The sequence below is a fragment of the Patiria miniata genome, unplaced genomic scaffold (assembly GCF_015706575.1).
Source record: "Patiria miniata isolate m_02_andy unplaced genomic scaffold, ASM1570657v1 HiC_scaffold_3, whole genome shotgun sequence".
Classification (NCBI taxonomy): domain Eukaryota; kingdom Metazoa; phylum Echinodermata; class Asteroidea; order Valvatida; family Asterinidae; genus Patiria; species Patiria miniata.
Window position 1 is genome coordinate 15,296,378 of NW_024037069.1, and position 23,623 is coordinate 15,320,000.

The 23,623-nt window shown below is 41.9% G+C and overlaps 1 protein-coding gene across 1 annotated transcript; it reads left to right on the forward strand.

Moving 5' to 3' along the window:
- The first annotated feature begins 233 nt into the window (after positions 1 to 233).
- LOC119737796 lies at positions 234 to 14,182 on the forward strand. Its single transcript, XM_038212410.1, has 6 exons — positions 234 to 354; positions 2,594 to 2,761; positions 3,985 to 4,220; positions 5,468 to 5,579; positions 6,803 to 6,981; positions 9,041 to 14,182. Exons 2-6 carry the CDS (start codon positions 2,638 to 2,640, stop codon positions 13,385 to 13,387), a joined length of 4,998 nt encoding a protein of 1,665 aa, XP_038068338.1. The 5' UTR covers positions 234 to 354; positions 2,594 to 2,637; the 3' UTR covers positions 13,388 to 14,182.
- The last annotated feature ends 9,441 nt before the right edge of the window (positions 14,183 to 23,623 follow it).

Genomic DNA, 23,623 nt, shown 5'->3' on the forward strand with positions numbered 1-23,623 from the left:
CATCGCGCGTTCCGTACTTCAACACAGCATAATAGTCTGGCACCCCTCCGTTTTATGCACTTAATCATAGCTGTTGTAGCAGGGTACCATTACACCCCTAAACATTTCTTCGCGCGTACGTGTCAACATCGTGTCCAGGATGTTCGAGCAGTACTCGCCCACTACTAGCTGCTCTGTTGGAAATATAGTCAGCACTGGGGACGAGGTTGCGTACGTGCATAACGTGTGTACGTACGTACATACATACACAGTATACGTGCCGTATTAATTATGTTGTGACAATTCAACGCAAACGTTCACGTGTTGTTTCTCTATTGCGCTACTCCCATTTTTTACCTTGAGCTACCTGATCAGGTAGGTCCTGTAGCCTAGTTTTGATAATTGAGTTTTGGTTGTTTTTTTCGTGTGTTTTATGAATGCACGGAGGAGGGATGCTGGCATGGCTGGCCTCAGCTGCTCAGCTCAGTTTGTTTTGCAGTTGATCGAGTTGGCAATGGTTGATTTCCTTGTCATGCATGGGTAGTCTGACCGATTGCAGGTCAACTCGCCCCCTGGCCGACTCGCCTCTTACCGACTCGCCTCTTACCGACTCGCCCCTTACCGACTCGCCCCCTACCGACTCGCCCCCTGACCGACTCGTCCCCTGACCGACTCGACCCTTACAAGCTCGCCCCCTGGCTGACTCGCCCCCTAGCTGACTCGCCCCTTCGCCAACTCGCCTCTAGTCCTAGCCGACTCGCCCCCTGACCGACTCGCCCCCTGACCGACTCGCCCCCTTGAAAATTAAGCACCGTACGGGGACATCGTGAAATAAAAATAAAGACAGTGGAGCACATTGCCCGGTCACAACGTGAAACTTAATGGAGCCAAATTATTCAAACGCCAGTTTGAAAGATTTCCGATACCAATGCAAAAAACTATTGATCCTTTATAAAGAATTTGGGTTGGAAACACCTTAGCACAGCTTTTAATACCGATATAGCGCAGCGTGATTTTTCGCGGAGTGCCCGTGGCATAGGGCCCGTTGGGCCTGTGCGCGTAGTGTTCACGGTGACTGCCGGCGCGCGGCAGGTACCGGTGGGTGCCGGCGCGCGCGGCAGGTATACCCGCGTTCACTGTTTGTCAATGACATAACTTGTAAATCTCGACTCTGGGTCCTCCGTTTCATAAAAATGTTTTTAGAAATGATGTATATTTGAAAAATCAAAAAAATGTTTTTCATTTTTTGGTTTAGTGGTGTTGTTATCAAACATACCGAACGGTTTTGAAAAAGTTATAAAAGAGGCTTAGTTATGGAACTTTCAGAACAAAATTGTGAATTGCGCAATCGTAATAGTTCAATCCCAAAACTCAGATAACGAAGCTGATTTGCTGGACCCTCTGTATTCCCCTCCACTGACTTTATTTTTTTTTTACGATGTCCCCGTACGGTGCATCATTTTCCAGGGGGCGAGTCGGTCAGGGGGCGAGTCGGTCAAGGGGCGAGTCGGCTAGGAGGCGAGGGGGCGAGTCAGCTAGGGGGCGAGTCGGCAAGGAGGCGAGCTTGTAAGGGGCGAGTCGGTCAGGGGGCGAGTCGGTCAGGGGGCGAGTTGGTAAGGGGCGAGTCGGCCAGGGGGCGAGTTGACCTGACACCGTCTGACCATGGAGGAATAAAAACACAGTGTTTTTATTCCTCCATGGTCTGACTCTGAGTATACCCGTTATCATGGTTATCCACGGAGCCACAACTCCTGTATAACGTCTGATAATGTCAGAGCATGCAGATTTATGCGATCTCGCGCCTCAGCCAATCGGAGTCGACTTTGTCTTTACTAAATCTTGACGTCATTTCATTCCCAAATCATTAATCAGGACTAAATGTGTGATTGGTCAATTCGATTGCAGTGTTTTGTAATACAACAATAGCCGGGCGCGTATCGCGTAACATAATACCATGGAGTTAATATACAAATCGCGAAACCACAACCTTTGTTGCTGTGTCTACTTTTTTTTATCCATGTCTACAATGGTCTATGACGCGACAACGGTGAATGACCGAAGACCCGATATAGGCCTAGATAGCGCCCGCAGATTGGTCAATATCTAGAGGTCAAGATACGGTTGTCTTCAATGTCTTGCATAATTAATCAGCGAATCTGCTCAAATGTTATATAGACTATGGCTAGTCCGAGTAACAAAGACTCTACGAATTGCCTTTTTTTTAACATTTGGACATGGTCGGGCGATGGAAGGGTCCAAGTGGATTGTTAGACATGGTGTCGGGAATAACCTGCAAGCCAACCCTTTGCCAATAAAAACACCAGATTTCACCCCCAAAACATCCACAGAATTATTGAATACGCCACGTGAGATACAAGTAGAGATAGATGTTTCAGATTGAGGTACTAGGTTTACTTACGATCTGGATGAAAAGTGAAATTTACCATTTATCGGTGAGGGCTCCATTGCAAATTTTCAGTCACTTGATATGCAGGTACTGAGGTAGTCGGCTTTTGAAGACAGTGTTTTCTTGAAGAAAAAAAACTCAAGCAAGTCTATACATAATGACATTGGCATGTATTGTTTTGTAATGCCGTGCTAATATTTTCCTTAGATAATGGTTCATCTCCAGATGTGTAATGGTGAAGGCCTCTCACAATGTCGCAGCAACAGCTAGGCAGTTCTTGTGTGTTCCAGCACGGGGTTGAGGTGCTTCATGGGAATGGTCTGTCTGGGAAGGCCTTGTCGCTAGCTTGTGATTCTTGTAACGTCCAGGAGTTGGGTAAGCATCTTCATCCTAGCTTATTCTTAGAGTTTCTTGAGTTCCCTCCAGTTTGTTTTTTTTTCAGAACCACACTTTACTCACAAAAGAGATTTACCACATATGGTTCTACCGCAAACAACTTATCCTATTATTCTTAGAGATGGCCCCAAAATATTGTTAAGAGGCATTTACTACATCTTTCCACTTTCAGGTTGTTGATTAAAAAGGCATATAGGTCATGTGCTAATGATGTATTTTGTTCATTTCCAATAAAAAACATCACTCAAAATCCAAAGTATGAATGTTGAACCCAACCTGTTGAAGTTTCAGCTCAGTGGATATTATACCTTTTGAGAAAACAGTGAAAAACCACGCACAGCCTTTTGTTCACGAAAAACTATTTTGTCCTTGGCACTCTTTATTCCAAAAATCAGTCGCCAGTCAATTGACTGATTGTTGGAAATCACCTACATTTCTTGATTTCTTCTAAATGACAGCAAGCCAGACGGAATAATTTCACAGGGCGTTTAGTACCAGTACAATCCTTAATCCATGTAAAGCTTTTTTATCATAATTTGGTATGTTACGTTTGGGATAAATGCAAATGACCAGTTATGCCTTTAACCCTCCTGCTGTTAGAACAGTCACAGACAGTCAAAAAATCAATACTCTTCCCCTAAAACTATCTAGTGTGGCCCACGCCCAATGTTATGTAAGATGGCTCCAAAAACAGATGTGCAAAACAATATAAAACTCAGGCCATGAAAACCATGAAAAAGAACTTAGCATTCGCAAAGCTGACTGCTCAATACGTGCGAATAAATTTGTATATCGCTGCATGGAATGTGCATGACGCGTCATCGCTAGAGGGCGCACTATCACAAGAATCAAGTTTTGTTCAATGGAAATATTTACGACAGCTGAGCTGCAGACATGGGTATTTGAAGGGGGTAAGAGATTCACAAAAAGATTCAGGAGGATTATGAAGGTAAAGTAAGCTTGTCGAGGGACCGGTTGACCGTATTATTAATCTGTCGACAATTATGCAAATATGACAAGGAGTGCATGTGTCAAGTCTTCAACTTGGTGTGAGAAGAACTTGCTTGAATGTAGGGGCGAGAGGCAGTAGGAATGTTACGACTCAGTCATTGATACCTCATGCGGTATCTGTAAACTTTGAAGGAGATTATCGTCTGTCAACTGAGAAGGAAACTAATTTCTGTTTCCATTTTATGCTGTAGAACCTGAAATTCCAGCTGCGGGTACGTGTGCCACAAGTTCTTCGTCAACAGAGGACCATCATGTGGATCTATTCCAGTACGTACAGGCCCTCCTGGAGGAGGGCCTCTTTGAGAAGGCCCTGTCGCTGAGTTGCGAGTGCTATCGTGACCCGGAACTCGGCAAAGACACCGTGTTCCTGGAGACGGCTCTCATACTTTTCACAAATATGGAGAAGCTGGATATGATGTGGACTGAGGTAAGAATGTTTAAAAATCTTGAGACAGAAATGAGGGATTTGTACCAGGAAAAGGGACAAATTGGTTATTGTTCTCGGAGATTTCCTTACGTTGATTAAACTCTTCAAAATAGCTGTATTTCTTAAACATTATAAAAAAATACCATCAACTGAAATTAGAAGTGTTTTGTCATTACAAAACTCATTTTGTGAACTTCTCAATACAAATAAAATTTGAAAAGAATTGATTTTACGATACAACATATCACTAAGAATTTATCACAAAGTGGCTACTTTAATAGGTCTCTTTCAAATGACGTCATTTCCTACAGACCAGCCACGTGCATCGGCATTTTGAGCGTCAACTTGCATAACACGCATCAGCTGCGTCGTATTTCGAACACATTTCGAGCAACAAGCGCGCGTGTTTGGAGCATTTTCAACACTGCGCAATGCGTGCTTGATTGCGTAAAATACGCAGTTGCAGTTCTCCTACAGAGATGGCCATCATTGAGCTAGCCCTATTATGTCTGGACATGCTCGTAATGTTTTACACCAAACTGTCCCAAGAGAGTTTTCGCGTACCATTTTCAAGACATTGGAGCTTAGTGATGCAGGACAAGAGGAATGCATCCAAGATATCTATGGAAAACTGACAGCCCCTAGTGTATGATACAACCATAAGAATGGTGATTAAGTTCATAGCTTGTTCATTTTATCCCTTTGTTTGTGGGTTACCTTTTGAGGACACCTTGCGAAGGGGAGGCAGCACAACCATAGCAACCAATAAGATGTTAGAAACTCGAGGCCGTTGCCTGTCCTCTAGTACATGTGTGTTAAGAGGTTAGGGCCTGATTTCACGGCCCTGCTTAACAGTTAGCAGAAAAGTTGCGCTTAGCATAGCAGAAAAATTTGCTAACCTTAAGCAGCACTATTTCACAGCGTGGACATGCTAACGGTCGCGCGTGCATGGAAATTTCTATTGTTACGCCACTAAGTTAAGCAACTTTTTCCTCTGAAGTAAGCATGTCCTTTGCTGTGCTTATGCTTACGGTCTCCATGAAATAGACGAAGGCTAGCAGAAAATCGTGTGCTTAGCAACGCTGTGAAATTGTGCCCAGGTCTTCAGTCTCTAAGGCGTGTTGCTTGGCCAGCTCAGACACAGCAGCCCAGGTGAGGGTGCTGGAGTTTGCCAGTGGTGAGTTTTGTTGCCTGATTTTTTTCTTCCAGTGGTGACAGTTTTGTTGCCTGATTTTGTTTCCCCTCAGGTTAAGAATCTGGATTCTATGCAGCAGCTGTACCCTGTGGCTAAGACGCTTAGTCAGTATTACCTGTCGGCTGCCCTGCTTACTGCAGAGATGTTGCTGTGCAAGGAATGGTGTAAGTAAGCACCATAGTTTTTGACCCTAACCCCCTAGGCCTTTTGGCTAGGATGCAACCTCAATCCTGCAAAATCCTCCAACTGCCTCCATGTAAAAATAGCATACAGCCTCAATCCTGCAAAATCATCCTTTATTTCTTGAATGTGGTCCGTGGAGGGGTGACCACTGCCTCAATCCTGCAAAATCCTCCGGCAATCACTGTCAATATGTTGAGGTAGAGCCAGTGACATCCTGGAGCAGTGCGAAAGATTTCAAGTATAGGCATTAATTTATGCACGGCTGAGCATATACAACACAAGGTCCGGCCTAAGACCTTGACACAGTGCATCCTCCGAAATCAGCCACACACTTTTGCGATATAGTGTCAATCCTGCAAAATCCTCCAGTTTGCAAAGAGGACTTTAATCGATAAAAACTGACAGTGTGAGTAAGTTACTAACAGTGCACCACCTAGCATTCGCTGCATAGAGCCCTTGTTTAAAATTTGTAGTCGACTTCTTTTGTTGGCTATCCTCAGTTGAAGGTAATATACAAACATAAAAAAACACAACTACCAAATTATTATGAATTAATACTTAACTGTAAGTAAATAGTAGTCTCAAGCATCCTGTGAAATCATGGTGTGCTGTCTTTTCAAGAAAAGTGGAATGTTTGTCTCAATTTCCAATGACTGGTCGGCTGCCCATCGTTGGGAAAAAAATGTCCACATTTTGTTTGCAATCGGTTACACATCCATGAACGGGTGCAAGCCAGCTAGTCAGGGAACCAGTCTCTGGGGGTTTTTTTTTTTGGGGGGGGGTTCCAGCATCTAAGAACACAAAACTTTAAACAAGTCAGTGTAACAATATTTGCTACAAAATACTAACCCCAAAATCCATCCATTTCTGAAAATTAAAGCAAAAGCAAATGTTGTATATTACCTTAAATCTCCCGTCCATTGGTGTTTACATGCGATAACACACGAACAGAAATGTGGAGGCCTTGTAAATAAACTCATCGTTATTCACACAGAAAATTCAAACTTCGTTCTAGCAAATTGCATTCTAGCAGTTTTTGTGTCTGACTTTCCAGAAAATATATATATCAATTATAAGTCACAGATAGTTTTGGTTCTATGTGCAGTTTGTTTCACAGTGGTCTCATGTTGTTTGATTCGCTGTGATTAGGTTTTGTAACTCGGAGGTGGAATTCAATCTGTACCTGTATGTTTTTGTTTGGTAGGTGAGAAGACTGTGTCTCTGAGTGACCTGCGGAAGGTCACGACCCTCTGGGTGTCCCTCCTGCGGGCCCAGTGCGGCCGCAACAACGAGGCCTTCCAGACCAAGGTGCTGCAAGTGGGCAAGCTGATCGTCCACGAACCAACATTCATCTTGAACCTGGTCAAGTCCATCCATGCCGAGGTGAGGACGTGATGAAAGTTGTCCCGGTGAAACTATATACAATGTGTGTTTATAAAGTGCAGGTATCCACCAGTATTGGTGCTCAAGGCGCTGCATCATTATTACCCTGCTCATTGGGCAATTGAAGCACTCCAAATACTATCTCAGCTCCCTGGAGAGTGTACAGCTCGATGCAGCCATTTCGGTGCAAAGCAGCTAAAATCGATCACAATAACCATCTCTGCCCTCACAGGTACCCATTTCTCTGCCCTCACAGGTACCCATTTACTCCTGGGTGGAGAGTAGCAATGAGTGACAAAGTGCCTTGCCCAAGGGCACACACACCATAACCCCAGGCTGGACTCGAACCCACAACCAACAGAATTACCCACAAGACCACAAATTCAATGCTCCACGTATTAGGCAAATACATATTTAGGGTCTTCGGTCAGCCCATATGTTTGTGCGTTGGGGTCCTTTGGTCCCCAAAATCCTCTGCTGATAATATTCGTTAATTTTTCATTTCACCCCAATCTCACCCCTGCAAGTGTCAAACATTTAAAATTTCCAAAAAGGTGAATAAGTGGATTAGGGTTTACTATCCCTGCCTGTTTTCGTGGGTTTGGGCTGAAAATTGATTCCATGAACAAATGATCCCCCGTGAAAGTTGCAAAAAGTGTTAGGAAAGACATTTGAAGACACTCATGCGAAGATGATACAGATTTATGAACATTCAGGATAAACTTAATCATACCTGCTTTGCATCATGTGCACGTGAACCAGTGGGCAGACACTGTAAGTCCAGCACCTGATTTTACGAAAAGCTGCGACGCGTCACAAATCGAGTTGCGATGCATAACACGTCGCAAGTTGCAACGCGTCATATCATCCATTTCACAAAACTTGCCATGTGTTGAACGCGTCGTAAGTTTCTTGACAAGGTTTAAAAACACTTCGCAAGTTAACAAGCGTCTTTTCTTCGCCAGTTTTATGACATAAAAATTAAATAGATGAAACTATAGTACCCAGACAATGTGTTGTAAGTTGTAAATGGAATATGCATAGAAGTAAATATGAATAAGCCTGGAAACATTCGCTCTTTTCACACTTACGCCATGGGCATGCAAAGCCTTGATCTGGCAACATTACACAATAAATATAGCCGGTTCAGTGATTCCCGTGTCGGGGTTCAGATCACTGAACCGGCTAGTTTTATTGTGTAAAGTTGCCAGCGATCTAGGCTCTGCATGCCCAATGGCGGAGTGTGAAAAGAGCGAATTACAGTTAAAATGTCGAAGTAGCTAATAGTCCACCGGGACCTTGTTTAGCTTTAAAACTGCATCATACGTCTGCCATTTTGTTTACGTTTTAAAAAGTTTTCGAGTAAAGATCCGACGACTCTTTGCTGAATGTCAGACGACTATTTACTGTGCGATGAATAAATATATATAACACAGTGCATCCTCCGAATCAGCCACACATTTTTGCCATATAGCCTCCATCCTGCAAAATCCTCCTTTTTGCAAAGAGGATTTTGGAGGTTTTGGGAAGGTTAGGGTTAATAACAATGATAACCAGGCAGTGTGTTTCACTCAAGCTAATGTCAGTAATCACATGTGATATCCACAAAATATAACAAATGTTGGCGCTAGGTTTACCTTGCTCATGTACGCGACATGTACTACTACTAGGCTCCATTTTCATGAAACTGCTAGGAGTGCTAGGCAGACGGTTTTCTGCTTACAAATTTTTGTCCATTTCACGTTGAATGTAAGCAGTAGGCACACCTAAGGGCATGCTTACATCTAAGACAGAATTTACTTAAAATAATAAAATAATCTCCATTCATGCTTGGGCATGAACATGTCTATGTCACAGTGCAGTTTTACTCAGTTTTTTTTGGGGGGCGGGGGCAAAGTTTGCCTTTCACCAGCACGTTATTATTTTCTGCTGTGAATTAGCTGCTGTTTCAATATTGAAACCAAGGCCTTTCTAACAGCTCCCTTACTTTTTTTATGTTACAGTATATCTACACTAGTCCACCGTTATGAAGTGACAATTTTTTTATTTTTATTTTTAGGTTGGAAGGCAGTCATTGGTTATCTGCCTGAATCTGTGTTTGATGGCCCTCCAGGAGCCTCTCAAGGACCCACAGAGCAACCTGGTCAGTGCCAGTCGCATTGACACCAACAATGCCGCCCTCTGCCGCTTTCTCTCAGAGGTCTTGACGGAAGACACGAGCCTGAGGCGGCTGTGCCTCCTGACAGCGTTCACGATCACCCCCACCAAGGAACTGCTCGCTGAAGTGGACAGAGTGTACAAGTCTGTCGCTGTCCAGATCCCAGATGTGCCCATCATGCCGTCCTGTCTAAACTGCGTCTTGGTGCACGGCATGTACAGCCTTCTCCCCGACGCCATCTGTCCCTTGGTAGACTGGCGGGAGCTGCGTGGGAAGTGCCTGAAGTACCTGCGGGACAGCAGCGTGCTGAACGTGCAGGTCAAGCTGCCAAATCGTGAGATGGCCCTGAAGGTGTACGTGAAGAAAATCTCTCCGAATGTCAATGAGGAAGAAGGCGAGCGGATGGAACCGATGAAATCTGCTACAAAGACAAAGGCCAAGGAAGGTTCCTCGGAAGAACAAGACCAAGATCTTCCCAGACTACGCACAGAATCGGAACAGCGATGGCTGTCCGCTATGATGTCGCTTGACATGTCCTGGCAGCCCCACTGGCTGACCACCAGTGATGCGGGTAACCAACAAGCAGAACCAGACCTGAAGGAATCTCAGACGCAGAGTCAGAAAAGCCCCGAGCTTGGCATCGCTTCTGATGTGCCACCACCTGATCAGGAAGAAGTACATCCGTGTGCGGTGGTGCTGTGTAACTTCAAAGATACCCTGTTGGGGCATTTCCATCTCTTAGAGGACAAAGCCAACAATAACCAATCCCACCAATCAACTCAGGAGGAAAGCCCAGGCGCGTTGTTGACAGCGCTGCAAGAGGACCATGCATATAGCCTCCCTCCTTCCAACCAGCACAAACAGACACCCAACGAGGAACTCTGTGTTAGCCAGGAAATGAGCACCACTGAGGAACAAAAGAAAACCTTGAACGTGGTTGAGGAATGGAATGATAAGGATCAGTATCAACATAACATGGTGACTCAGGGCCTTAATGGCATACAACTCACAACAGGCACGCCAGTTGAGGAAGGCTCAGAAAATTCTGACAGGAGCAGACATGAAGCAGTTCTTCATGGCAACAACCAAGAACACATCGACCCTACAATCGAAAGGTGCCTGGATAGTCTAGACACTGAATTGTCCTATTTGGAAGAGCAAAATAACCTTGAAAAGTCTCCAGAGAGGGAAGATAGGTTAACAGATGAAGGAAGTAACCTTGAAGTACATCAAAACTTCCTAGCAGACCTTAAAGATGATATGATCGACCCTGAGTTACCAGTACTAAATCCGGCTATAAACGGCTCCATCAGCACAGAAGAGGAACCCCCCAGTGACTTGGCCGAAGACATCAATAGGTGGTTCCAGAACATCAAACAGCCATCAGAGGCAAGCAGTATCGTGGGATCTGATGTGACACCTGATCCCGTCACAGAAGAGGGTATGCAGTGGTCGGCCATCGAAGCGATATCCGGCGATGGAAACCAAACCCTCTACGAATCGGGCTGGAATGAGCTGAGTTTGTGGTTCTCCGAGGACGAGGACGTGAAAAAGCCGGCGGCCCCCAAACTAGCAGTCTCCTCCTCCATCACAGGAGCCAGTCTTCCCACCTTCAGGGACCCTGACAGTCTGGAAATCAGAAATCCCGAAGCAGACTCAGGAAGAGGGATCTGCAGTTTAGAGAGCACAATCAACAGACTCCGAGCAAACCTCTGTGTTGTTGATAGTGGACCTTGTCAAGATGAGTGGGAGGACTCGCCAGAAGTCACAAGCAGCAGCCCTCCGACAAGCAGTCTACAAACACCTCGTGGTAAGTCGAGCAAACAGCAGCACACACAACTGAATGTATTCAGCCAGCAGTCTTACCACCAGCAGTTGATTGACGGACAGTCGCCAAAAGTTGACCAAACTCAAACCAGTGAACAGTCCACTGAGCGACCGGTGTTCAACCAACAGTCGTTTGTCGGAGCAGTAACCACACTGAGACCTTCCACCGATAGCCCCAAGTCAACCGATCCACAGCCCATAGACAATGCCACATTAAACCAGTTGTCTTTCAACCGACAAATTGCTGCTGACTGTTTACCTGTAGGAAACTCAACCAACCAACAGGACTCTAACCAACCTTCAGATAATCCTCTCCCAGTGATGAAACATGCAATTGGTCAAGGATCATCAAACAAACCACCAGCAGGCAAACAGGAGCATAAGGCCAAAGTAGGGACAACAGAGACAAGCAGTCACTTTGTGAACATCAGGCACAACGACTTAATTTGTGGAACGGAAACACTCATGTTGGACACGACATCCAGTGACAGTCTTCAGCATCCTAGGTCAAATACGGAAGCAGTGCTGCATCCTCATCACTCCAGGAATGATAAAGAAACAAACAGCAGTCCTCAAAAGTTTGATGCATCAGAACAGCATAATGAGGTCCAGCAAGACTTGTTCACAAACGAGAGCCCTTCAAGAAGCAGCATTATGACAATAAGTCCGGACATTAAAACGGAGAAAAGGGTTGATCTAACTTGCGAAGAGAAACCAGCCCTTGAATCTGAAAACGCAACCGATTTCAATCCCCAATATGATGTGGCAACGTCAATGTCTGCTGCTGAGAGCGACAGTATGAACTCATCTCTTGTTCACAAGACGACAAGAACAGAGTCTGATTTTAAGGAAACTCCATTTCAAAATGAGTCCAGGACTCGATTGCTGGATTCGTTGTTGTCTTTTGCTGTTCAAGAGTACAGACAGATTACTGGGTCGTCTGCAGATAGAGAGACTGCGCGAAACACAGACACAGTGGAATCTACATCAGAGAGAAGTTTGGCTAAAGAAGACCACAAGTTGCCTCTGCAGCTAAGCAGCCAAACATCCAGAGACGGTGATGCTGCGAGTGTCTCAGAGAACCCAGATGTCACAACCCAGGTGATACACTCAACGATTCTACATGCTCCTGCAGACTTGCTGTCAGGGGTGGAGCTGTCACCGGAACACAAACCTGATGGATTGATTACATTTCAGAATGGGCAGTTGGCCATTTCAAACACGGAACGGTACGCGACTGAAGCTGCGGGATGGAGGAATGCCGGTCATTATGGTATCCCGGACAGCAGTAATGATGTGAAACTGCTGGCTCAAAGAAAATTAGACAATAGCAATCATCAACTTCTAGAATCGGAGTCCTATTTCAGTAACGATAGGATCAAGGAATTCCAATCTGACTCGGACTGCAGTGACTTTGAGGTGGTCCAGGATGTGAGTTCCAGGTGGTCTGTCAGCGGAAAGAGGAAAACATCGGAGCCGTATTCCTGGCCACACAAGAAAGTAAGTGGCCAACATCAAGAGGTTAGAAAATGTAAGGAGAGGAGCGAAACTCAAATAGATGAATCGAGGGAGATCAGAGAGACTCAAATAGATGAATCTAGGGAGATGAGAGAGACTCCGAACACACAGATGTCCGAGAATAAATCTGACCCTGCCAAGAGGAAAGCAACTGTGAGCTGCTCTACTTCGCCCCTAAAAGAGGACAAACAAAATCTGCAGGAAGCAGGAAGATCAAGTGTTACAGATGAGACGCAAGCCCCGAAACTGGCAGCAAAGGTGAAGAGGAAAGACAGCACAACGTCTGCAAAGAATAAGTCTGATTCAACAGGGAAGGTGAAGGAAACAACCTCACCTCCCTCGCATGGATACAATCTCAGAGATACCGACCGCCCTCTCAACTATTTTGTCGCTGGCTCCAGCAGTGAGACGTCGGGGGAGGAGAGAGGGACCAAGATGGGCTACAGTTTGAGGAGTGCGGCAGCCCACAGTAGTAATGCAAAATCGTCAACCAGCAGAACACCAAAGAAGCCACCTCGTGCTTTCAAATCAGTGCAGACCAGACCGCGATCGCAACCACACAGTAATCGCAGCTGCCGCAGTGCTCCGGGGAAGAAAGCTGGAAGTCTCGCAAAGCCGGGATCCAAGCGCAGGTCGCTAAACCCTTGTGGCAAGTGCATCGCTGATCTCAACAACAACTGCAGCAGCGGCAGTACGGGTACTGTCATCAGCCATCATACCAACAGTAGCACTCCTGCAAGCAAGAAGTCTCCCTCAGCAATTCACCCGAAGGTGGCGTCCCCTAAGCAAACCCCTGGTGTCCGCGGCAGATATACAGCGATCAAGAATCCCCAGCTACCGTGGGAAGCCAAACCACCGATACGTACCTACTCCTCCAAAAGGAAACGTTCCTCCACATTATGAAGCTGGGTAGGTTGTTTAGTGATAGTTCCCCAGGCTCTGCAGAGGCAAATAACATCTTTGTCAACTCTTTGTGTTTTTTAAGCAATACAACATTTTTTAGCAATACAGAATGGAACAAAAAGTGGAAGACTCTGTTTTGGAAAGATTTTATTTGGCTTTCCATGTATAAATATCAGCTGGGAATATTCCAGATGTACCCATCTTGTGTAAATTGCGATGCTAAACTGAAATAGATCTACATGTATTGGAGCTAAAAGAAAAATCCACCAGAAATGCAATTTTATAATAGCAACTATAACAATTACTTCTTGAAATATGTTTAACTTTAAGAGCAGTTTATTACATTTTTTTTTAGATCAACTCCATTTTGTCTCATGTAGTGTAGGATGGGATTTGAAACTTTCTAGAACTTGCAAATAATTAAACAAAAAAATGGATTACAAAAATACTTTTTTTTGTTACTGAAACATTATCTTCAAATCCCTGTCCACATAAAAGCATTTCAAAAATCAGTTACGTCAGTGAGAATTGATGATCAATGTTCTGTTTTCATGTGGAGACACATACAAATTTAGTGCCTTTTGTATTCTAATAATGGATGAAGATTTTGTGGCGGAGTACTTTGTGACTTAAAACGTCCGGTTCAAGCATAATGCAAAGCAAAAATTATAGGCTCATTTCGGACAAATTAGTTGTTCTACTTATGTGAATTTGCAAAGCGAATTCTCACCATGATGTCACAAATGTACAATCACATGTCCTTTTGTGCCAAGTATGAGCCGGATTTTAGGGGCGGGGGGGGGGGGGATATTTCTCCTAAAGTGAAGATAAAACTCCAAATGCACTTTTTGACACGTTTTTAATTTAACAGCAATTCATGATTATTGTGATAAGATAGAGGTTTACGGTAGCACCATGTGACAAATCTCTTTTGTGAAGTTGTGAGGTTCTGGAAAAACTGGGGGAAACTCAACGTTTTGGGCAGTATACAGGGTGAGTAAAAAAATGTCCCAAATGTTGGGACCATTGTTTTAGTGAAGTTCTGCATGTTGCATTTTCAAAATCTAGGATATAAAAGCCCAATTCATAAGCTTTCCTTTAGTACAAGAATCATTCAAATCACTCATGTACTTTTCAAGTTGCGGAGTTTTAAACACAACCACCGTTTTAAATGTTCTGTCCCAGGGATAACAAAAAAAGGTGTGCTTTCTTTCAGCAAAACGAAAACAATTCACACACATCCCTGTGTGATTTGTATTCGTTTTGCTGAAAGAACACTGAATTTTTTGTGATCCGTGGACAGAACCTTAAAACGGCGGTTGTGTTTAAAACTCCGTAACTTGAAAAGTACATGAGTGATTTGACTGATTCTTGTACTAAAAGAAAGCTTATGAATTGGGCTTTCATATCCTAGATTTTAAAAGTGCTACATGCAGAATTTCACTAAAACAATGGTCCCGACATTTGGGTTTCGTTTTTCTTACTCACACTGTACTCTGCGCGTCGTCAGGAGACTGAGGGATTCCAACGATGTAGGAGTGTTATGCTTCCAGTCCCACTACATAACACCCCTTCACTGTTCGAAACCTAGAGAGAGTATACTGTCCGAAACATTGTCAGTTTCCCTAGCCCCACTAGTGTGGCCGTCGGTATGCTGCAGAGGTTCAGCGCAGCATACCGACGGCCACACTAATGGGGCTAGAGTTTCCCCTGTGTTTTTCCCCGAAACTTACAAACTCACAAAAGATATTTTCCATATGGTGCTACAGTAAATCTTTATCTAATTGCTATCTTCAACCATGCAAACCGTCAAATCTTATCTGATCATTGTAGTTGTTTTTGCTGTTTTGTTTTGTACAAAATTGTTTTTGGAGCTGTAGATTTTACAAATACGGTCAAAACACTGTGCTGAATCTTCTTCAGTTGAAAGATCGCACAGCGGGCCACGTCAGGACTCGTGTATCAGCACGTTTTGTAAATAGGAACTCATTCACATTTTTTTTTTTCATTGCCAGAGACATTCAGCCTATTTATATTTTTTTAAGTAAGAGTTTTATTTTGTTTTGATGTATATATGTCATGCCTGTATAATCTACTTTAAAGATATGTATACTTTCAAATATGCAAACGTTGAGATGCTGTAAATTATGTCAAATTGGCAAGAGATTTGTGCCATATCGTTTTTTTTTTTTTTTTTAGTACAGATTCATGACCATTTCATTGTAGTTTTAAAGTTCAAAAAGTTTCTCTGTTTCTGTTGTATAAACTGGATTCAGAAGATGTAAAAATTCAAGAACGCGTGCCTTTAAAGTATACAAGGCCTGATCTCAAGCTGTGCCGATGATGGGTTAGCATGGTTAGGCAAAAAAAAAAGTCTCCGGTTTCTGGTATGCGCGTGCGTCGCCGTAGCTACATGTATGCGCCTCGGCAAAATGAAAAAGCTTTTTTTTTTCAATGAAAGATGATGTCTCAAAACCGCCAAACTCACTGGTTTGACTGGAATCCTGCTGCTGCACAATTTTAACGTGTTTTTAGATTGAATTATGGTCGAGAATAAGTTTTATGTGGCCTCTCTGGACTCCCATATATTTGCACTAAGTTTAGTCAGGCACCATTTACAGTCATCAGCCGACATTTGAAGCAAAAAAAATCAGGTAAAAAAAAAAAAAAAAAGCCGCGTCGCCGCACCACTCTTTGGGCAAGCTCCATACCAGAAACCAGAGGCCTTTTTTTTTTGGCCTCAGTGAACTGAAGAGTTGATGAGACGTCTTAAAGGAATGTTTACGTATTTTGAGAAGTTAAATTATTGACAGTTTTGTACATCCACTTCAGTTGTCAGTCACCAAGATGTAAATTATTCCTTTCAACATATTGTTAAAAAGTTCTTACGTGGCCATAAGTATATTGCTGACTGAAATTTCAAGTTTGACTCCAAGTTGAGTGATAACATGTACATATGTGGGGTTTTGCTAGACACTTGTATAATATTCTTGCCCTTGTCTTTAAATCTGTTATGCAAAAACTGCTTGAATCCTCATTTCCGCTTAAAACGCATTTAGCTAATCCAGCTTTTGGAGAAGGCAAAAGTGAAATATTCCTTCAAAAGAGCGATTACTTTTTTGGGTGTCTAACCAGATTTTTTATATCAAGCAAGTGGGGATTCATATTAAATTCTTGTGTTTGAGTAAATACAAGATGAGAAGAAGACTACATGTTTCACACGGGCATTCTAGAGTTTTGCTAAAGCTTTTCCTTAAAGGTAATATCCAACATTTGCTTTTGCTGTAATTTTCAGAAAGGGATGGATTTGGGGGTTAGTTTTTTACAGCAAATATTGTTACACTGACCTGTTTCAAGATTTGTGTTCATAGATGCTTATAGTCTGGTTCCCTAGCAGATGAGACGTCAGGAAATTGTCAGGTCAGGGAACTACACTAGCTGGCTTGCACTCATTCACCGATTCGTAACCAATTGCAAACAAAATGTGGACTTACTCAATTTGGTAAATTGGGGGTAGTATTTGAAAACAAAAATGTCATCTTTTTTCCAACGATGGTTGGACGGCCGTTGTTGGGCAGCACTGACACCAAGTGCTGTTATTTCACAGGAGGCTTGTGACTGTTATTCTCTGACAGTCAAGTAACGTGTTTCATAATATTTTGGTAGTTTTGTGTTTTGATATTTGCAAATGTTGTACAGTACCTTTAATTTTGTTCGTAATTGAAACTGAAGCGACTACGTTAAAAGATGTTGAAAGAATTTTAAAAGAAGCCGTCAGGAATGGCTTCAGAGATTTGTCAGTTGAAGAGGTTGAAACTCCACATCTTTTCTACATGTTCTTGGGTTGACTGAAGATGCTACAAATAATTTTGGGTTCAGTGTGACTGTTGATGGGGTGTTAAATAGTGTTATCTTTGTCCAAAGGCAAGCCCTTATTGCAGTAGTCGAAGTTTTGTTTTAAAAAAGGTAACTAAGCTGGGGAAATGTAGAGCTTTTAACTGATGCATGTACATTAGTGGTGCGCATCAGACCCAGGTACTTGACCGCTGATGTCGGGAACCGGTACAGATCATGGGATCGGGTACCCGTAACCAACTTTACAAATTACTAAACCTCTCAGACAATGAAAAAGAAAGGTTTTGAATGCCATTTGTGGGAATTTTCAAAACGAAAACCAGGCTACATTGAAAAATCAAAACAGATTTCACGTTTATGTGCAATTTAACGTGCCACAGATGTTATGCTCACGAAAGTTGCAGTTTACACCATGAAGCTATAAAACTCATCAGACAACTTCCAGGATTTGAATTCTTTGGTTGGGTTTCTTTTTAGGGTACCCGAGTACCCAGGTACCCGGGTACCAGGGTACCCGTCTTTTACTTCAATAGGGTAACCGGTTCCCGTACTACCCGCAAATGCACACCACTAATGTACATATCAGAAGGGATGTATTCAGTTTATGCAGTAATACTCAATTTGATACAATGCATATATTTCATGACATTTGGCTGTATAACCTGTCTTACCAAGGAAAAATCGTTTATGTACTTTGCCACCCTGTGAAGTTTACCAGTTGTGTCAAGTGTGTTTTTCAACATGCCGACACTTTGGTTTTTGTGTCGCCTCAACAAACTTTTGGGGGACACTCAACAAGTCCTAAATTCTGTATGACCGTGTCCTTGACACACCAGAGGTACTTGTGGGGTACTCGAACAAAGGGAACGGTACCCCACAAGTGAAATCTTTAGAGAAAAAGGTAACCCACAACTGAAATCTTTAGAAATAGGGATAAAAGGACAACGATGCTCCTACTCCGAAACTCCCATCCGTTGGAACGTCCCTGTGACCGTATGCCTAGTGTAAAAGTTTTAGGTTAATTTTTTTTTTTTAAGTGTATAACTTCTACATGCTTTCATGGATTTGGATGCAGTGACCCTTGGGTGGGAAGACACAATTCTTCATCGGATTACTGAGGTCAAAGGTCATTTAGGGGTCATTATAGAGGTCATTCAAATATGCTTCAAATGTTTTTTTGTCAAAGTTGATGGATTTTAATGTCACTTGGATGGAGTGATCCTTCGGTGGGGGTTCATCACAACTCTTCCGAAATTGGAGGTCAAAGGTCATCTAGGGGTCAGTTGAGGTCGTCGTTTAAAAATAAACAAAATTTGACTTTTTTTTTAAGAACACAAAACATATGGGGATCGACTGCGATCGGCGGATGACCTTGTCTTACTCTTAGACCATCAATGCTTGTTTGTGTACAAAATGTTTTCAGTGTTCACTTTTAGACCGTGCATTACAATACAATTGTTTGGTATGCACCTTGTTTATATTCATTAAATGACCAGAATGTTGTTTCCCCATGTATTGGGGAGCGTTTTTACAGTTAAATACTTATTGTTTGTTAAGTATTTCCTTGTTAATATGCCCTAGGGTATATGTATTTCCAAAACATGATGTGTGAATTTGAAAAAAGTGAAAATGTCCATGGCTATGAAACTTTTAAAGAATAGAAATAGTACAACTCATTTCTTGACAGAATCAAACGTGCATGCGTCCTTGGTGATACTTATTGGGGCCATCAGAAATTAAGTATGCGGCTCGGAAAAAAATCACCATTTTGTGTGGCCATTTCATCTGCCACTGTGCATTTCATATCATAATACATATGTGTACATTTGGGTTTGGCATGTTTGGTGAAATGACCACACATATGAGTCTCATTGAAAAGTAAAGAGCATAGAGCAAAAGTGCTTAAGCTGGGATTTACCACAGACATGATTTTAAATAACCAAAAGTCAATCACAATTTAACGTGCCTCATTATTAAAATTATTTCATTACTACTTGAATAATAACTTGACCGATCAAAGTTCTTTTTCTTTTCACTTGAATGTAAGAACTGTATTCGATAGTTTGTTCTCTTTTTGGCATCTGTCAAAAGTGTTTTCCGTTACTCTTCTAAGGAGTTATTCACTTGCCAATTTTCAAATGGCATTTGTAAACTGTGTGTAGTGTTCCTTCTTATCAACGTTTTATAAAGTTTATATAAAAAATGTTGTCATAATTTATCACTGGAGCAGTTTAGAACTACGCATGTGTGTAAAACAGTAGTTTTTTTTCATGTTTTATATTCTTGTTAAATTTTGGAAGTTGGCAATAAACTCTTTATTTCAGAATTCAGAGGTTTTTTTCGTAACTTTGTATGCCATTCCATTGTTGAAATGCGGTACAAAAAAACAATTGAGATCATAAAAGAGTTGCAGTTTTGACTGCTCAGATTTTATTGATCGTTTATTTTTTCGTGCCACATCATGACAGATTTACACTTTTACGAAATTCGATTGCTTATCAATTTTTTCTTTTAAATTCCTTACTCTGAAATTTGCAGTAAACATTTTACAAAGTACTAATAAACACGTCCAGACTTATTAGCTTGCATACTGTACATGTACAAAATGAATGTAGTCTCAATACACACAATATTGATACGTTTATAGAGGCACAAAGAACACTTTTTATAACGCCTCACCCACAGATTCTGTATCTTGATTGGCCTGGAGCGAGTCACATGGTATTCGCTATTTTTGCTATCTTGCTGTGCACAGCCAAAAAGACTTTACGCATAACAACCAAAGTAGTATACGCATAGCAACCGGTATCATGTGCAAATGCATTCGGGTGTGCGTGTTGCGCATATTGTTCCCAAGCGCTAGTGCTACAGAGCTGGGTTCAAACATTTCGTGAAGGGGTGATTTGGAAAATTTACATACATTTTAAATGTACAGTGAAATCTTGATAGGTCAAACTCTGATAACTCAAAACAACTGTTAAGTCAAACAAAGGATCCATTCCCTTTATATAACAATGATATACAACCCTGCTTAACTCAAAACTCTGCTTAAGTCAAATTTTGAACCTGTTCCATCGAGATTTCACTGTATTTAGGTTAAATTAATCAGTTTTCTCTTAAAATCAACCAGAATCTGTGAGTGATGTAATATAAAACAAAATATTGACTGCTTTATCTCATGGTATAGTAAAACTAGCCTCCTTCGGTGTATCCATGGAGTATGTTATATTTGCTTGGCTTCGCCCCGGCGAAAATAGAATGCTCCATGGATCACCTCGGGAGGCTAGTTTTACTATACCACTCGAAGCAGTCAATATTTGTGTAATAGTTGAGCAGGCTTTGAAAGTTGAATTGTTAAGAGAGTGCACATTGATAACAGCTTTTAGTGCATCGAAGTGCATAAGGTCAAAGGTTACTTGAGAAAGCATTTTGACATCCTAGTTGAGCATTTTCCAAACGCTTGGCTTGATCTCAGATCATCTTCAGGGAAATTTTTAGACCCCCTCGCTAGATTGACTAGCTCACTATACTTTCTTATTCTGCTTCCAAGAATATTAACCCATCAGCACTTTAATTACATTGTACTACACTGTATTCACTACTGGAAGAACCTGTAACACCATGCGCTTGGGCAGTTTGGGGCGGGCTTAAGAAGTAGCAGGCGGGGCAGTTCCAGGCAGTACAGGGATGAATGGGTTAGAATGCAAACAAGGCCCAAGTTTCAAAGTATTTCTGTTTGTTTCTTTACCAGGTGTATATTTATTACTGGCCTTATACACACCAATTGCTCTCTGTGTTTGGAGGAACATTTTCCTTCCATGTAGGAAAAGACAAATGATTTAATTTAATATAAATGCAAATTACAAATATCCACCTCCGGACACAGATGACCAAATAAGTTATCATACAATTTCTGTCATACTAATGGTATCAAAAGACAATCATTATTCTTATTACAGTTCAGTTACATTACATTTGCAGATCAACTGCCAGTTTGCATTAAAGCCTGCCTCTTCTGAAAGAACTAAGTCAGAACAAAAAGCCCCCCCAAAAACTCAAACAACAAAACACAAACTTTCAGTCCCGACAATTTGTCAATTTGATTTTCTCCATCAAGCCATCCGTCAATATGTAAGTTTTCCTGAACAAGGTGTTTGCATTTCCCCCCTACGTTCTTACCCACATGCAGGGATGAGATTGTCACTTGAAAAAAAAACAGTCTGAAAATTGACAAAATGTCCGAAAATGCATGTCTTTCTTTACTACTAATGTCTTTCTCTCAGTTTCAAAAAGTCTGATTTCAGACAAAAGTCTGAGAAATCTCATGCCTGCCCACATGCATGTGGCTATGGTCTGAGGGCATAACTGCACCCTCAGCAGTTGAAAAGAAAAGAAACATTAGTGTTGCCGGTGGACAACTAAGCTTCATTTCTGTTGTGTGTCAATGCTCAGGTGAGTTCCCACTGTGTGAAGATGCTATAAGCTTATTTATGTTCAGTTGAAAATTGGTCATGAACATCTGGTAACATACGCATGGCTGCATGCACATGGAACCAATGGGAAACACATTAACCCTCCTGCTAAACAGTCACAGACAGTCAAAATTCACTTCCACTTCCCCTGCTATGCTTTCAACAAAGGCTAGTCACCAGCAGTCAGATCATATGTCAAGCAAGCACTGTGACTAGTCAAACTGGGTCAACAGACAGAGCAGGCAAGTTGTGGTCACAGCTGTTTTATCACTAACCCGGAGTCAAAGCATAGCTGTATCAAGTTACTTCAGCAGTCCAAGGCAGACAGCAGTCAATCCTGCTTTATGTAGGCTGGGAATTCTTAACTATTGAAAACAGTCACTTGTTTGATTTTGACTGAAAGGGCTACTCGGCACAGAATGTATGTTTGCATAGGAGGGTTAATTAACATATTGTGGAGTTATGTTTCACCAGAAAGTGTTAGTGCCATTATCCTCATACTCGGCTTTGTCTGAAATTAAAACAAGTCCACTGAACAAAAATGCTCATGGGAAGCGTGCTCCTGTTTGATCCAAAATTAAAAATTTCTAGCAATATTTCCAACCAGGCCTCGAGGTATCCCATTATTGCTTTTTACATCGACATCGAGTTTTCTGTTCTCAACCAATATGGTGCACGCATGCTGTATGGCTGTATTTTTTTTTCAATACCCGGTACATATTTCATCATGGTGAAAATACCCAGTTGTGTTAAAGGGAAAATACAACATTTGCAAACATCAAAAAATAAAACTACCAAATCATTTTGAAATACCTTGCTGGACTGTTAGTGAATGACAGTGTAAAGCATCCTGTAAAATCATGGCACCTGGTTTACTGTCATTTTCAAGAAAAGTGGTATTTTTGTATCAATTTCCAACGCTGGTCGGCCGACGAGCGTTGGAAAAAAAATGGCTTTTTTTCAAATACTGGCCCCAATTGACCATCGCACTTGTTTGCAATCGATTACACACCTATGAACGGGTACAAGCCAGCTAGACTGGTTCCCTGACCTTACAATTCCCCAATGTATGTTAACTGCTCTGTTTCTTCTTATATGGAGTCAGGGAACCAGACTACAGGAAAATGATTGTTTTTCTTGGTTTTTATAGCACTTTCCAACCCTATACCTCAAAAAAGTCAGTGTAACTATATTTGCTATGTATTTCCAACCCCCCAATTCCATCCATTTCTGAAAATTACAGCAAAAGCAAATGATGTATATTCCCTTTAACAGATTCTCTGGGAACTAAGACTACTTATGGAAATATAATCTTTTCAGCAAATTACTTAACAGTAGAATTAACCCTCAAATAAGAAGGCAATTTATGAATTCCATTAATGTTTGGCAATTGCTGAAAATTTACATCAGTAAGCCAATCAGTGAGTCACGTTTAGTTGAACTTTCCTTGCTTTAACCTAACTTTGGCACTATCGATGACAACCTGTTATACTGCTCAAAGCACAAACAGCAAGCTTGAAAAATATTTTGTAAAGCTCAGCACTACTATGTTTAGCCCCCTTCCCCATACCCTTAGTAATGCCAATGTGTCATTTTAACCCTAGCAGTCCTGAATTCTCCAAATTCAATACGATTTTGCACACCCCCTAGGGAGTTAGGGTTACGTTTTGGCCCCAAACAAAAAAAAGTTACTGTGGCAGAATGTGTTGAAACAATGTGCCCATGGAAGAATTGTCTTAAGTAGAAGTATGGATAAAGGAAGAACTAATGTCTAATTTTTTTTTTGGTAACAAATTGATGACCTTCTGTGAGAAACATTTGCAATATTTGCACTGAAGATGCAGACTATTTTCTTCATTACTACAATGATGCTTCTAAAATGTAGAAAAGAATTGTGCATTTGCTAAAA

What these genes read in the sequence shown, in the direction of transcription:
- LOC119737796 (XM_038212410.1), top strand. Translation starts at nt 2,638, where the DNA reads ATGTCGCAGCAACAGCTAGGCAGTTCTTGTGTGTTCCAGCACGGGGTT. An exon ending in TTGTAACGTCCAGGAGTTGG is followed by an intron (nt 2,762 to 3,984) that starts GTAAGCATCTTC and finishes TTTATGCTGTAG; the next exon opens with AACCTGAAATTCCAGCTGCG. An exon ending in GTTGCTGTGCAAGGAATGGT is followed by an intron (nt 5,580 to 6,802) that starts GTAAGTAAGCAC and finishes TTTGTTTGGTAG; the next exon opens with GTGAGAAGACTGTGTCTCTG.